The sequence below is a fragment of the Rhinatrema bivittatum genome, chromosome 16 (genome assembly GCF_901001135.1).
Source record: "Rhinatrema bivittatum chromosome 16, aRhiBiv1.1, whole genome shotgun sequence".
Taxonomy (NCBI): Eukaryota; Metazoa; Chordata; class Amphibia; order Gymnophiona; family Rhinatrematidae; genus Rhinatrema; species Rhinatrema bivittatum.
This window is the reverse complement of record NC_042630.1, coordinates 21,178,482-21,195,332: the sequence shown is the minus strand read 5'-3', so window position 1 is coordinate 21,195,332 and position 16,851 is coordinate 21,178,482. Positions and strand designations below refer to the sequence as shown.

General features: G+C 46.2%; 1 protein-coding gene across 6 annotated transcripts in view; it reads right to left on the bottom strand.

Annotated features, from left to right (window-relative positions):
- GIGYF1 (GRB10 interacting GYF protein 1) overlaps window positions 1–16,851 on the bottom strand; it is a 459,255-nt gene that overhangs the window by 223,974 nt on the left and 218,430 nt on the right. For 4 of the 6 annotated variants that reach the window (XM_029581610.1, XM_029581609.1, XM_029581612.1 and 1 more), the window contains 2 exons: window positions 7,155–7,375; window positions 6,557–6,692 (listed from right to left, as the gene is read on the bottom strand). In XM_029581610.1, the coding sequence (XP_029437470.1) occupies window positions 6,557–6,692; window positions 7,155–7,375 (357 nt within the window). The remainder of the gene's footprint in view (window positions 1–6,556; window positions 6,693–7,154; window positions 7,376–16,851) is intronic. The other 2 variants (XM_029581613.1, XM_029581614.1) reach the window with 1 other exon arrangement.

The following is a 16,851-nucleotide window of genomic DNA, read 5'->3' as shown; positions in this document are numbered from 1 at the left end:
TCCCACAAGAAGCATGATCAGAGACAATTGGATTCAGGTCTGGAACAGGTTGCACAGGACGGACTGACCGAAGGCACCGTCCTGACGGCTGTCCCTGTCAAGACAATAATGAGCTGCAAACATGTGGAGAGAACTCCAGGTTACAGCCCAGCAAATTTCCGTGACAGGGACTGCACACAAATGAGTCACCGACGCTGCCATGGCCCGCACAGAGTGACCCTTTACCCTGCTGGCTAGCTGAAGGCCTGCCTGTGCATAGCAGAAGGCAATGCAATCCGCCAGCCAGTTCGACAAGGTCCGTTTACCCACCACCGCACCCAGTCTGTTGAAATCAAACGACACAAAGATCTGGGTGGACTATCTGTGGCTAGGTAGAAAGCCAATGCCCATTTACAGTCCAGGGTGTGGACAGCCTGTTCCCCAGGGTGGGAATGTGGCCTCGGAAAAAAGGTGGGAAAAACAATCGATTGGTTGATGTGGAAATCAGTCACCACCTTGGACAGGAATTTAGGGTGTGTACACAGAACCACATGGTCGTGGAAGAACTTCATGTATGGTGCGTTTATTTATTTATTTATTTAAATGATTTATATACCGGAGGTTCCTGTATAATATACATATCACCCCGGTTCACAAGGAACAGTAACTGTCGCTACATTTAGCGGTTTACATAGAACAGAATAAGAATAAAACAGGAGTTTTTACATTGAACATTGAAAATTAAGTAAACACGTTTTTACATTGTACAAATTAATCGAAGTAGGTTACTTTTCTTCGTGTTCTTGGCTCTAGGGGAAAGCTTGTTTGAACAGCCAAGTCTTAAGTTTCTTTTTAAATGTAGAGTGGCATGGTTCCAGACGAAGGTCTGGAGGGAGCGAGTTCCAAAGTGAAGGGCCCGCTGTGGATAATGCACGTTTCCTCAGAACGGATTTCGCCGGTTGTGTGATTAGTCTGTTCTGATAGGCGCTTCTGGTTGGTTTCACGGATGTGTGTAGTTGAATTTGGAATGTTAGGTTGAGAGGTGCGATGTTGTGTAAGGCCTTATGTATCATCATTATGTATTATGTATCACATAACCAGGGCCTGAAGCTCACTGACCCTGCAAGCAGAAGTAATCACCACCAGGAATATGACTTTCCAAGTGAGGAACTTCAGGTCGCAGGACTGCAGTGGCTCAAAGGGAGTCCTCATCAGTCTTGCCAGGACAAAGTTGAGGTTCCAGAATGCTGCCGGTAGCCGAAGAGGGGGCTTCCGTTGGAGGAGACCCCACATGAAACGGCAACTCTTAGAGGCTGGCCCAAAATGGGTGTACTCTGAAGTGCACTCTGACGGAACTGGTCTGGAGCCCAGACTCGGATAAGTGCCACAGGTAGTCCAGTAGCCTGGGGAGAGGGCACAAAAATGGGTTTAACCCATATCCTCTGCACCAGATGGAAAAACATTTCCATTTTGAGCTAAAGGACTTCCTGGTCAAAAGTTTCCTGGACTTTATCAGAACCCAGCAAACACGGTCCAAGAGCTGTTGGGGTTGGAGGTTTATGCACACAACATCCAAACCGTGAGGGCCAGTGCCCAGAGGTTTGGGTGGTCCAAGGTGCCCTGGTTCTGTGATATGAGGTCGGGCGCCGTCCCTAGCGGAATGGGCGCACGCACCGACAGGTCCTAGAGAAGTGGGAACCAAACCTGCTGAGGCCAGGAGGGTGCCACGAGAATCATGGGCCCCCATCCTGAAGCTTTGACAAGAGTCCTCGAGAGGAGTGTAAGAGGGGGTACGCATACAGAAGGCCCTGCCCCTAGTGAAGGGAGAAGGCATTGCAGGCTGGGTGGCCGTTCCCCGCTACTAGGAAACATAATCTGCTCACCTTGTGATTGAGGGAGGCAGCGAACAGGTCCACATCTGGCGTACCCCATCGGCAAAACAGGTCAGCTGCCACTGCTGGGTTGAGGGACCACTCGTGTCATTGGAAGGACCGGCTGAGGTGGTCCACCAGCACATTGAGATGACCAGGCCGGTAGGTTGCCCACAGATACATTCCTTGAGAGAGGGCCCAGCTCCAGACCTGCACTGCCTCTTGGCAGAGGAGGAATGAGCCAGTGTTGCCCTGTTTTTTTGATGTATCACATCGCGACCTGGTTGACCGTCCTGATCAGAGTTTCCTTGGACGACAACTGATCTCTGAATGCCCACAAGGCCTACCATATCGCCCGAAGGTTTATTGGGTAACGTGCTTAGGTGACAGTCCAAAGGCCTTGAGAGTGTGTAGGCCACTCGTATGGGCTCCCCACCCCTGAGGAGAAGCATCGGTGGTGAGGGTCAACTGGGGTGGGGTGGCGTGGGCTGAAAGGGAAGTCCGCATTTCAGATTGGGGAGGGCTTCCTACCAGGCCAGAGATACCCTCAGAGGATCCGTGACAAACACCTGAGCCTCTAGATCCTGAGATGCCTGCTGCCACTGGAACCGCAAGGCCTACTGTGGGCTCCTCATGCAGAGGCAGGCCAAGGGAGTCAGATGGATGAAGGCCACCATGTGGCCCAGTCGGTGGAGTAGGAGACAGGCTGGCACCCTCCTGCTGTTGCGGACGAGGGTAGCCAGTGAGGCAAGGGCAATTGCCCGGTCCATGGGCAGGAAAGCTTTCACTTGTGTCGTGTCCAACCTGGTGCCTATGAAATCCAGCTGAGTGGACAGACAGATGCGATTTGGGGAAGTTGATATTGAACCCTCTGGTCTGCAGGGTCTGAACTGTCAAGGCCAGAGCTTGCAAAGCCTCAGAGCGGGAGTCACTCTTGACCAGCCTGTCGTCCAGGTATGGGAACACATGGACTGAGCAACGCCGGAGGTAGGCAGCTACCACTGCTAAGCATTTGGTGAAGATGCAGGGGGCCAATGCCAGCACAAAGGGCAGCATTTTGTATTGGAAATGTGCATTCCCCACCACAAAGCAGAGGTTCTTCCTGTGGATGGGGACAATCGCAATGTGTACATATGCCTCCTTGAGGTTGAGGGAGCAATGCCAGTTTCCTTTTCGGAGGAGCAGGATCATCGTGCCCAGAGAGACCATCTTGAATTTCTCTCTTACAAGAAATCTGTTCAATGCCTTAAGGTCAAGAATGGGGTGCTAGCCACCATTCCTTTTTGGAATGAGAAAATACCTAGAGTAGAACCCTTGGCCCTGTTGATGGCAGAGAACCGGTTCCCACTGCGCCCGCTGCGAGGAGGGCAGAGAGTTTGAAGGACAGCCAAACGGGCGGATGAACCCCACAAAGGACATGGATTAGAGGCCTCTGGGAGCCGGCTGAAATGCAGATGTTACCCTTGGCAGACGATGGAGAGGACAGGAAAATTGGTTCTTGCCTGCTAATTTTCGATCCTGTAGTACCACGGATCAGTCCAGACCGTGGGTTGAGCCTCCTGTCCAGCAGGTGGATACAGACCAAAACTGTGAGGGTATCCTATATCAGGACAGAGCCTACCCTACACCCCTTCAGTATAAAGTACTTTCAAAGCAAATATAACTTCCCAAGGATCAAGCAAGCAAAAAGAAAAAACTAACAAACTGAATAAGAGAACAATTGAAAGGATTCTGTATGAATAAAAACGCTCTTGCATACAATTTTATTTTCATCTGTTAGATGCTTCCGGTGCCTTTAGTAATAGTAGACAAAAATTCAGATAATTGAAAAAATCTATAAAGACAGAACATTCAAGCGGACGTATCAGGTCTAGTACGGGCGAGTATCTGGACTGATCCGTGGTACTACAGGAACGAAAATTAGCAGGTAAGAACCAATTTTCCTTTCCCTGTACGTACCCAGATCAGTCCAGACCGTGGGATGTACCAAAGCTTCCCTAAACAGGGTGGGACAGACAGTCCCGCTCGAAGAACCTGCCGCACAAAGGAGCCAAAAACTGGAGCCTGTACATCCAGACGTTAATGACTAGCAAAAGTGTGCAGGGATTTCCAAGTAGCTGCCCTACATATTTCTTGCGGAGAGACAGATTGACTCTCCGCCCAAGAAGTAGTCCAAGACCGTAAGGAATGAGATTTTAAGCCTTCCGGCACGGGCCGACCCTTACAGATGTAAGCCGACGCAATGGCCTCCATTAGCCAACATGCGATAGTGGCCTTGGAAGCCTTATTACCTTTATTAGGCCCACTCCACAGAACAAACAAGTGGTCAGAGACCCAGAACTCATTTGTAACCTGAAGGTAACGCAGCAAGACCCATTTCACATCGAGGCGCCACAGATCACCCCCAGCTGTATTTGCTACTTCTGACGAAGAAAAAGCCTGAAGTACCACGGACTGATTGACATGAAAAGAAGACATGACCTTTGGCAAGAAAGAGGGTACCGTCTTAAGGGATACCCCTGAATCCGAGAAACTTAGAAAAGGTTCTCTGCACGACAACACTTGGAGCTCTGAGATTCTTCTTGCTGAACAAATGGACACCAAGAAGACGGTTTTGAGAGTCAAATCCTAGAGTCGGTGGTACCTGATCTGCCTTCGAGGAAAGCATACCTTTGTGGCTTGTATGTACTCATATAGGTATTGTACCATGAAGAATTGATGGTGCATAATACGGGCATTCAACATTGAGTTGTGATACATCTTCCTGCCAAAGTCATCTAAAACACCAGTTGTCTTTGCCGGCGGATAAGAGGCATGCAACTTTGCTTTTTTGAATCTTTGCATTGCAGACTCTACCACAATTGAAGCATGTGGTAGTTGTGGGATAGAGTAAGGTGATGTTTTTTGCATACGGAATTGTATATCTGTTTTCTTGGAAACCGCTGATGGAGAATAAGGTGTTTCCCACGACTTTTTAAGACAGTATGTAATAATTCGTGTGGTGGGAGAGATGTTGGTTCTCCCGGAGCATCGAAAATCTTTAGAAGACCAAAGGTTTCTGATCTAGGGTCTGTCTCCTTTTGGACCTCTAGATGTAGTATTGTGCCCAGTTTTTCTAAAACAATTTGGGTATGTTAGGTCCTCTGGAGGAAAATACAGTTCCTGTGGTTGTTCCTGTGGATCCGATAGGGACGTCTGTGGAGACAGAGAATCAATAGGGGTATCTTGCTGTTTAATTGGTGAAATAGGCCGTTTCGTCAATGGGGATGCCGGAGGCTCCACGGATGGTTCTCTGGAAGTATATATACTGTGTTCCGTGGAACTCACTGATAGTTCGTTAGACATCTTAAAGGATGATTGAAGAGTTTCATAAAACCCCGCCAATGACTGGGATAATTGAAAAAATGCCTCTTTCGTTTGAGGAGGCATTGCTGAACGACCAGATTGTTTCAGTAATGCACCTGTTTTAGGTGGTACTGTAGGAATTTTAGGGAAAACAGTTGGTACATCATAATTGTTCCTCATCTTGCCCTCTGTGGTCTTAACAGAATTATCTGAGGACATAGATGCAGGAGAGGAAGTGATTTTTATTAATTGTGTACGAGATAAGGAATGTACACTTCGTGGGTGAGATGACCGAGAAGTGGAAGGGCTCATTGCCCATGTATTTCTAGTCTTCGTCGCTTTTTGATTTGAGTGATGCGATCGTCTATGGTGATGGTGTGACGAAGATCCTGTGTGGGTTTCATCTCCCGACAGTGATCGTCTGATTCGTCTTGACTTCACCTCTGTAGGATTAGAGTCTGAAGAGGTGGAATGAGGTACATCTGGAGACTGATGTCTTCGTTTTACCCCATGTGATACTGAATGATATGTTTGGACTTTTGTAGTCCACTGTACATCGATCTGCATGCTGTCGAGTGCGCCAATGTCTTCGGCGCCATGTGCGCTGATGTTTATTGTAAGTTGTGCGCGTATACCGACTTGTGCGCATAAGTCATCGACGCAGTTTTTTTCGGCACCAATCGCACAGAAGTCTCCGGCGATGTGCGCACAGACGTCTTCAGTGCCTTATGCGCATATGTTTCCTGCGCTGTGCGCGCCGGTATCTTGTGCACCGATGTTGATTCGGACACAGAAGTGTTATGCGCCAATGGTGATTTGACCAGACTGTAGGTTTTGCACCTCCACCATCTGCTAGAGACAGAAATACTGGCGGACTGTAGGTGGCACTCTCCTATATAAGGCAGAGCTTTGTTTTTAAAACATCTCTGTCTCTATCTGCTAGAGGGGGGCAAAACCAGCAGTCTGGAGTGATCCGGGTACGTACAGGGAAGTGGCATTTACTACCCTTAACAGAATAATGGGGGTAACCTGCACAGAATTGCAGTTGTTACCATGGGCAGATTACTGGGCAGACTGGATGAACCATCTGGTCTTTACTTGCCATCATTACTATGTTAAGTTCCTGGAGGAGAAGTCCATTAACTGCTATTAATCAAACTGACTAAGGGAATAGCCACTGGTATTACTGGCATTAGTAGCATAGGATCTACTAAATGTTTGGGTACTTGCCAGATACTTGCAACCTGGAATGGCCACTGCTGGAAACAGGATGCTGGGCTTGTTGGACCCTTGGTCTGACCCAGTATGGCAACTTATGTTCTTATGTTACTACGAAGTCTTTTCTTCCATCTTTACTTTACCTATCTCCAAGTTCTCTTTACAGCTGTCTTCACTCCCCTCCTGCTTCTCCTCCTTTATGTCCAATCTCTCCTCCTCCTCATCCAGGCCCTGGAAATCCAGCTCCTGCTCCTCTGGAATAGGTTCCTTCGAGCTCTTCTGTAAAGAGAAGGCAATTCCCAGTTAATAAAAAAAAAAAAACACTGCACTCTTGATACCTGTACCCTCTACAACAAAAATTTTAGAAAGCATTTTCACCTGAAAGAATCCATCACAGCTGGAGCAGAGCTACCATTTTATAGCTAGCAAAAAACACTCCAGCCTTCTGCTTGCTATTAACATTATTTTTACTCTGATTCTTCTGCACTTCAGTCCTGTCTTATGGCATCTCCTGTTATTTCAATATTAAGAATCCCCATACAGCTCTGCTTATCCATCTCAATCCTGTCCTTCAACACCCCCTGCTATTCCAGTAATGAGATTACTCCCCACCCACATACACTGTAGGCTTTGACAGCCCTCCAATAGCTTAACCTATTCTTGGGTTGCAGCTGAATGTTTCATTATAGCACAAGGATTTAGTCACTTTTCTGGCTATGTAACTCCTATGGCACTGTGTACCTTAAAAGACATGAAGGCCCCTGAAGAGTCAAAAGTCCCCATCTCATCATCCTCATCATCCATGCACCACTCTGGCAGGCCATCCTTGTCCTCCTCGAAACTGTCACTGCTGGAGCGATTCCTGCGAGTCCCACGCTCTTCGTCCCTCTCCCGGAAGTCAAAGTCAAACTTCCTCCGCCGCTCACTGTGCTCCCGCCAGCCCGCAGAACGAGGGGCATCTGCTGCAGAAGGGACAAAGTTGATATTAAGGAAAAATGATTTAGTCATCCACCCTCAGAAACTGAGTGCATTACTGATTAGTTATAATCTCTAGCTGTGCTACAGACTGTTTCTGGCCTCAGGTGAGTCTATTTTCCTATGCCCCTAATCCCTCTACCTCATAGGGAATCTAATCTGAATGGCTCATGCAGTAATACATGGCATCATTTCTGATATCACATCTAACACAGATTCAGCTCAGGTTGTTCCTAGGCATTCAGAGGAACCAAAAGGGAGAAAAATGTATTAAAAAAAAAACAAAAAAACCACAAGACAACTCGACAATATATATTTCCTTGTCCCTCTGCTCCACCAGTCAAAAAAAGAACATGTGGATTTAGTCCCCTCATCCAGCAGTTGGAAGCAGAAGATGGATGACATCACTTATATGTATGCCCAAACTGAAGAAATCACTGTCATGACTAAAATAGTATTGTACAAAATATCATAATTATACAATATACATGTAATGAATACTTTATTAAAACATGTTACACATGTAACAAGAGACATGTACTATAGCATAAATATATATATTTTCATGACATACATACCTCAAACACCTCATTCAACACATACAAATACGATATTTTGTACAGTACTATTTTAGTCATGTCAGTGATTCCTTCACTATGGGCATAATTGGATTTTGGAATCCTTAATGTATACCTTCTGATAATATGTCACCTATATGTATGTCATGCATGGAACCAGAAATAGCCAGTGTTTGCTGCCTCCAGCTACTGGATGGACAGTTGTGAACAAGCCTCGACCAGTTTTTCTTTTTTTTTTTTTAATTAAAGAGAATTTTTATGGCTAGTTCATGGTTGTGATAGGAAAATTGGTTCTTACCTGCTAATTTTCATTCCTGTAGTACCATGGATCAGTCCAGACCCTGGGTTATGTCACCAATCCAGCAGAGGGAGGCAGAGAAAACATTCTAATGACTGACATATACCCTGGAGCACCACCTGCAGTCAATCAGTATTGAGCAATATCAAAGCAGAAATTTAACTACTAACATATTAACTAGCTATCTAAATAGGAGAACGAATTTCCAACTCACAAATCCTAAATGTAAGCAGAATCCCCCCCAAAAAAAATATCTTGGGAATAAACAAGAAAATATTAAGAAAAATAGATAGCATGAAAAGGCGGTTTTAATCACCCAAACAGTGAACGAGCGGACTCTCCTAAAAGATAAATATAATACACAAAAGGTGGGCGTCTGGACTGATCCATGGTTCTACAGGAATGAAAATTAGCAGGTAAGAACCAATTTTCCTTTCCCTGTACGTACCTGGATCAGTCCAGACCCTGGGATGTACCAGAGCTGATTCAATTAGGGTGGGATCCAGAGAGTCCGCTCGGAGAACACTCTCTCCGAAGGCTGCCGAACTTGGAGCATGAACATCCAAGCGGTAATGACGAGCAAAAGGACGCGACGACTTCCAAGTCGCTGATTTACAAACTTCCTGAGGAGAAACTAACTGACATTCTGCCCAAGAGGTAGCCTGTGACCTAGTAGAATGAACTCTCAACCCTACAGGAAGGTCACGACGAGCTAGAAGATAAGCTGAACGAATTGTCTCTTTTAACCAACAAGCAATCGTAGCCTTTGAAACCTTATGACCTTTGCGAGGGCCGCTCCACAAAACAAACAAATGATCAGACAATCGAAAATGTTTTGTAACTTCAAGATAAAGCAAAAGAGCTCGTCGTACATCCAATTTTTTAAGATCCCTAGAGGAAGGATCCAAACGATCTAAACACGGAAAAACCAGAAGCTCTATGGACTGATTTAAATGGAAAGAAGATACTACCTTAGGTAAAAAAGATGGTACAGTCTGTAATGAAATTCCTGTATCAGAAATTCTAAGAAACGGCTCTCTGCAAGACAAGGCCTGCAACTCTGAAATTCTACGAGCTGAAGAAATGGCCACAAGAAACACCACCTTCAATGTGAGATCCTTCAAGTCGCATGATTAAGGGGTTCAAAGGGAGCCGAACACAGAGCCCTAAGAACCAAATTCAAAATCCAAGCAGGACAAGGATTCCAAAATGGAGGACGTAGATGTTGCGCACCTTTGAGAAAACGCGCTACATCCGGATGTGCAGCCAAGAATAATCCCTGAACCTTACCACGAAAACATCCAAGCGCTGCCACTTGTACCCGTAAGGAACTACAGGACAAATCCTTGGCTAATCCATCTTGTAAAAAAAATAAAATATTGGATACAGAAGAGTGAACTGGATCTACTTGATGCTCATTACACCAAGATTCAAAAACCTTCCACACCCTTGCATAAGCCAAAGATGTAGAAGGTTTTCTAGAACACAATAAAGTAGTCACTACAGCATCTGAATAACCTTTATTCTTTAACAGATGCCTCTCAAAAGCCATGCCGCTAGAGAGAAGCGTTCGACCTCTTCCAAACAAACCGGACCCTGAGACAGAAGGCACGGAAGATCTCGAAACCGAAAGGGACCGTCCAGTGCTAGTCTGACCAGGTCCGCGAACCACGGATGGCGTGGCCACTCCGGAACCACTAAGACAACGTCAGCTTGTTGAACTTCTATCCGACGCAGAACCTTGCCGATCAGAGGCCAGGGAGGGAACACGTAGAGAAGAACATCCCTTGGCCATAGAAGTACCAGAGCATCTACTCCTTCCGCTCCTCTATCCCTCCTGCGGCTGAAGAACAGAGGGGCTTTGGCATTCTGAAATGTGGCCATGAGATCCATTGCCAGAGTGGACCATCTGTTGCATATCATTTGATAGGCTTCCTCGCACAATTCCCACTCGCCTGGGTCGAGATGATGTCGACTGAGAAAGTCAGCTTGAATGTTGTCCACACCGGCAATGTGTGAGGCTGCGATGCTGAGCAGATGTTGCTCCGCCCAGGCGATCAGCTGTTGTGCTTCCTGAGCTACCAGGAAGCTTCGGGTTCCTCCCTGACGGATGATGTACGCTACCGTGGTCGCATTATCGGAAAGAACCCGTACCGACTTCCCGCAAAGGAGAGGTTGAAGAGCGATTAAGGCTAAACGAACCTTTCTGTCTCTAAAAGACTGATCGACCACTGCGCTTCCTCTTCGGACCACTGACCCTGAACAGATGTATTCTGACATACCGCTCCCCAGCCTGAAAGACTGGCGTCGGTAGTGACCACAGTCCATTCCAGAATCTCTAGCGGTACACGTCGTTGCAGATTCATTGTCTGTAACCACCAATCTAGGCTGGAACAAGCCGTCTCTGTAAGAGGAAGGGGAAGGTGGTATAGTTCCAAAACCGGATTCCAGCATGAAAGCGATGCAGACTGAAGTGGTCTTATGTGCGCAAAAGCCCAGGGAACCAACTCCAGAGTAGAGGTCATTGAACTTAAAACTATCAAGTAATCCTGCACACAAGGAATAGAAATAGACTGTAAGTCTTGAATTTGTGATTGAAGCTTGAGAAGGCGATGCTCCGGAAGGAACACTATCCCTTGAAGAGTGTCGAACTGTGCACCCAAAAACTCCAGAGATTGGGAAGGTAATAGGTGACTCTTGTCTTCGTTGATCACCCAGCCTAGAGACTGCAAAAGGCTGATTACCCTATTGATTGTATAATAACAAAGAGATTCCGACTTCGCTCGAATCAACCAGTCGTCCAGGTACAGATGTACCAACAGGCCCTCCTTCCTGAGTTGAGCGGCCACCACAACCATTATCTTGGTAAATGTTCTGGGAGCTGTGGCTAATCCGAACGGGAGAGCCCTGAATTGATAATGTTGCCCTAGAATGCAAAACCTGAGAAACTTCTGATGATCGGATCGAATGCCGATACTAAGATAAGCTTCGGTGAGGTCGAGAGATGCTAGAAATTCTCCTCTGTGAACTGAAGCTATGACAGACCAAAGAGTCTCCATCCGGAACTATGGAATCCTTAGACAACGGTTGACCCTTTTGAGATAGAGAATGGGACGAAAGGTTCCTTCCTTTTTGGGAACGACGAAGAAAATTGAAAAACGACCTTTCCGATGTTGGAACTGGAACTATAGCTCCTAGGTCGCTTAAACGCTGTAGCGAGTCTTGGATTATGAGACGCTTTTGTAGGGAAGAACACGTTGAAATTAGGAACAGATGGTGAAGCTGAACAAAATCTAAAGCGTAACCTTGATTTATCACTGATCGAACCTATTGATCCGACGTACATCTGGCCCATTCTCCATAAAACAGAGACAGCCTGCCCCCTATGATGGGAACCGGAGAAAGGACCAGCCTTATCTCATTGGACAGACTTTGTGCATCCTGAGACTTGGGAAGTTCCAGGTCTCCATTAACTTTAAATAACTTAATTTCCTAACTAAACGCCCCTCCAAGTTTAGGCATTATATTTATGCCTCTCTTCTTTATATTATTGCATTATCTAATTTATTCAGTTATGCTTTCCTATATCTCCGGCTAACCTAGCCCTTCAAGTTAAAACCTCCTTGTTATATGTAACTTTCGCCTCTTGTTAAATGGTTGATTAAGTTATACCCCTTGTTACCTGTAAACCGATCTGATATGAATTTTTTTCATGAAGGTCGGTATATAAAAATGGTAAATAAATAAATGAATGAATGAATGAATGAATGAAAAGAACAGGCTCTCTTCAAAAGAAAAAGAAAGCCTGCAAAAAAATTAACTCCTAAACTACCTGACTAAAAAATAGCAAACTACCACAGACTGCAGGGGTTAGGAATGTCCACCTCTGCTGGGAGACAGAGAAATACTGATTGACTGAGAAATACTGATTGACTGCAGGTGGTGCTCCAGGGTATACGTCAGAGTCATTAGAATGTTTTCTCTGCCTCCCTCTGCTGGATTGGTGACATAACCCAGGGTCTGGACTGATCCAGGTACGTACAGGGAAATAGTGCTTAAACTATTTTTCAGTCAAATTTATCTTAAGGGCCAAGCTCCTGCAAACTGTTCTCTGCAGTGAAGCAAGCCAGGAAAGCAATGCAGCTCATTACCCATCTGATGGGGTTTATTTTCTCTAGGAGAGCACTACATATGGACAGTCTGCTGACTCTCTGAACTGTTTGTGCAGGCCAAGCTCCTTAAATAAGCCTTGCAGTGAAGTTGACAGTTTGAAAGCTTACTACCTCGTCAGGACTCAAAGCGAGCCCACTAATTCAAGGGCTTCCATTCCCAGCTCCCATCCAGGTTGAACAATGAATAACAGGTGACAAGAGAAGGAAACACACTTAGTATTCAAATTGTCTTTAATGTTTTTCAAGGCAGAAAAAGAACAAGAGCTTTCAGCTGGCTACGGAAGTCATACAGTTATGGGAAAGGGGAAAGATACTTTCAGTTTGTATTGGGAATAGTTTCTAAGGCTTGGAGCTATTTTCTGAAGATCGCCATGTGCCAGTTCACATGTGAGTGCTGTGTTCTCTGTGACCATTAAAAGGCAGTAGCGTCAGACAGCACAAAATTCAGCTTGCAAACCCAATGATAAAGCTGCAGAGTGTAAATCAAACCGAGCAAGCTTACAATCTGGGGTCCTGCAAGCCCAATCCTAGTGAAAAAGGATATTTTACTTAGAGAGAGAACAGCTGTTTTTCCATTGTGTTCGGAATGCTGCCATCTTGAGAACAACTCAGCAGCTGCAGGTTCTGCACAGTCGCATATAATTAACTCTCAAAGTACTGGGAAAAAGTAACAAAAAATACATAAGTGATTACTGCCAGCATCTCTGCCTCTGGGGTTTTTTTTTTTTTTATCCCCCAGATCCTTAAGAATCCTTAAAAAAAAAAAAAAAGCCTTTCACAGCCCTTAAAGAAAAAGATAAATATATAGTTAAATGGCATGCAATCTTTTTTGTCCTGAAGTACAGATAAGAATCTAGTAACAGGACATACTGAGAGGGAATAGGTATTTCCCTCAAATAATAGTCTCTTCATCTCTAGATCAGGAGAAGGTAATAACAAAAAAAAAAAAAGATTAATTCTAAGCAGTAATCCATCTATTTCATTAAGTTGAAATTTTGGTACGAAAAATTCTGCCAACTGGGATTCAGTTCGAAGAGGGACACAGAAGGCATCCATAGCCATTCCACTCTATGCAGAACCAAAGATTAAACTACTTTCAGAACAAATCTTCCCCAAGACCAGCTATAAATACTATTTTCAAGGTTAGCTCGTCTACCATCACAGGTAAAGTAACATCTGTTTTAGAAGTCACAGGTTTCTGCCAGATTCTCACCGCTAAGCAGGGAATCATCTATCCTTGTGGAAGGAGGCGTCGCATGTAAGGCATTATGTTTTACATTTTTTCTTCAACTATCTGTGCGGATGGCATCTGCAGTAGTAGTGTGGAAAGAGCTCTAAGTAGAAAGCAGCTTTTTGATGGAGAACAGACAGCACAGCTTGAATCCACAGCTGCATGTTATTTTGTTGAGGTTAATTAATTTGTTAGCTCTTCACTAGTGCGTTAGGAGCTAGAAGACCTCTGTGACTCAAGCATTTTGGCTACTGGTTCTTGCTCCAAATTGCATAGCTGCAAATGGAGAAATTACTTACCTGATAATTTTGTTTTCCTTAGTGTAGACAGGTGGACTCAGGACTACTGGGTTATGTGCTCCCCTGCTAGCAGATGGAGGCTGAGTCAGGTTTCAAAGCTGACATCACCCTAGATATACCCCTGAAGTGACCTCAGCCATTTGGTATTCTCTTCAAAAGCCATTGTGGACATATTGAAAAACTTGATTAGAATTTGGATACAGCTTTATCACTTGCTTAAAAACTAGATTAAAGAACTTTGATTCAAGAACTGGAGACCGCAACTGTACTCTACCAAACGTAAGCGCTGGATCCCAGCAATACTATAGATGCCTTGAACTAGGGTAAGGCGACGGCTTACCCATAACCTCATGGAATAAAGAGGCAGCCGTGGGCAGGATGCTGAGACCATCTGTCTACACTAAGGAAAACAAAATTATCAGGTAAGTAATTTCTCCATTTCCTAGCGTGTAGCCAGATGGACTCAGGACCAGTAGGAAGTACAAAAGCTACTCCCGAATGGGACGGGAGGCTGCCTGTGGTCCGGTTTAGCACTGCTCTCACAAAGGCTGCATCCTCTCGGGCCTGGACATCCAGGCGATAGAACCTGGAGAGGTGTGCAAGGAAGACCACGTCGCTGCTTGAAAGATTTTGAGAGAGAGTAGTTTAGCTTCTGCCCAGGATTCTGCCTGGGCCCTAGTGGAATGACCTTTAACCTGAAGGGAAAAGGGCTTCCCTGGCTCTTCATACGCTCCCGGGATCACTTCCTTGATCCAGCGAGCTATGGTAGCTCTCGAAGCCTCTTCGCTTGTTTTCTTCCCCTGTGAAGAATGAACAATTGGTCCGTCTTGTGAACCGGTTCTGAACATTCCAGATACCGTACTAAAAGTCTACCAATGTTTAAATGGCGTAGGAGGCGGTAGTCTTCTGTGTCCTTGCATCTATCCAGGGACAGTAAGGAAATGGACCGGTTCATGTGAAACTGCGAAACTACCTTTGGTAAGAAAGGGACGGTGCAAAGCTGTATTGTTCCTGGAGTAAACCAAAGGAATGTTCTCGACAAGACAGCACCTGTAGCTCAGAGATGCGGCGAGCCAAGCATATTGCCACCAAGAATACAGTCTTTAGTGTTAATAGGCACAGCGACAGACTGCGCAGTGGTCTGAAGGAAGGCCTTGCCAGAAAGTCCAATACTAGATTGAGGTTCCATAGGGGGACTGGCCACTTTAAGGGTGGTCGGAGTTATTTAACCCCTTTTAGGAAACTGGCCAAATCTGGATGCGCCAACAGACTGGTTCCGTTCACATCGGCCCTGAAGCAGGAGAGTGCTGCCAAATTCTCCAGATCTGTACGTACACCAGAGAAGTTGAGAATTTCTGCGTGTGGAGCAATGTGGCGATCGCTGCCGCCAAATAGCCATGCTTCATCAGGTGAGCCCTTTCAAGGGCCAGACCGTAAGAAAGAATCGAGCTGGAACTTTGTGAAGTATCGGACCTTGCTGGAGAAGGTCCCTGTCCAGGGAGAGGGCAAAGGGGACTTTTCATGAGAAGCCTCCGTATGTCTGCATACCACAGGTACCTGGGCCAATTTGAGGTTGTGTTCGATCTTGCGATTGATCTTGCCTAGTAGAGGCCACGAAGGTGTACAGTACAGTAAGTCCTCCTCTGGCCAGGTCTGGACAAGGGCGTAGATCCCTTGAGAGCGCTGATCTGATCTGCAACTGAAGAACCGGGGAACCTTCGCATTGTGAGATGTAGCCAGTAGGTCAGATGAGAGGCCCCAGTGATCTACTAGGAGCTGGAAGTCTCTGGTTGACAGCGTTCATTCCCCCGGATCCAGGTTTTCCCTGCTGAGAAAGTCTGCTCTGACATTGTCTTTTCCCGCGATGTGAAAGGCTGAGATCCCTTGTAGGTTTAACTCTGCCCATTCCATAAGGCAGTCTATTTCCAGAGACAATTGGTGGCTTTTGGTTCCTCCCTGGCGGTTAATGTAGGCAACCGGTGTTGCGTTGTCAGACATCACGCAGACTGCTTGCCCCTGGAACCTGTGGCTAAACTGCAGGCATGCTAATCTGACCGCGTGCTTCCAGGCGGTTTATGTTCCAGTTCACCTCTTCCTCGGTCCATCATCACTGGGCTGTCAGCTCCTGACAGTGAGCTCCCCACCCTCGGAAGTTCACGTCCATTGTAAAGATGATCCAGCTCGGAGGGGACAGACGTACGCCCTTACTTAGGTGAACTTCCTGTAGCCACCACTGGAACAGAGAGCATACTTCCATCGGTAGGTGGAGGCGAATTGAGTAGTCTTGAGACAGTGGGTTCCAGCGTGACAGTAGGGAGTGTTTGAGAGGCCGCATGTGTGCCCTCGCCCACAGTACTACTTCCAGGGATGATGCCATTAGGCCGAGGACCTAGAGATAGTCCCACACCTTATCGCATTGTATTTGTCAACTGACGCAATTGGTCCATGAGTTTCCTTCTCCTCGAAGGAGGGAGGAAGACCTTGTCCTGTTTGGTGTCGAATCAGGCACTCTAAGGACTGGGAGAGTTTGAGGCTGCTCTTGTCATGTTCATGACCCAATCGAGTTCCTACAGGAGGGACATGACCCTGCTGGTCACCTGGAGGCTCTCTTCTAATGACTTCGCCCGGATCAACCAGTCATCTAAGTAAGGGTGCACCAAGATCCCTTCTTTCCTCAGTGCCGCTGCCACGACCACCATAATTTTGGAGAATGTTCTGGGGACGGTTGCCAGGCCGAAGGGAAATGCCCAGAACTGGCAATGTCGGCCCAGTACCCCAAAGTGTGGAAAACATTGGTGGTCTTGACAGATTGGAACATGAAGGTAGGCCTCCGAGAGGTCCAGGTTTAGAACTCTCCTGGTTGCATTGCCATTATGACAGAATGA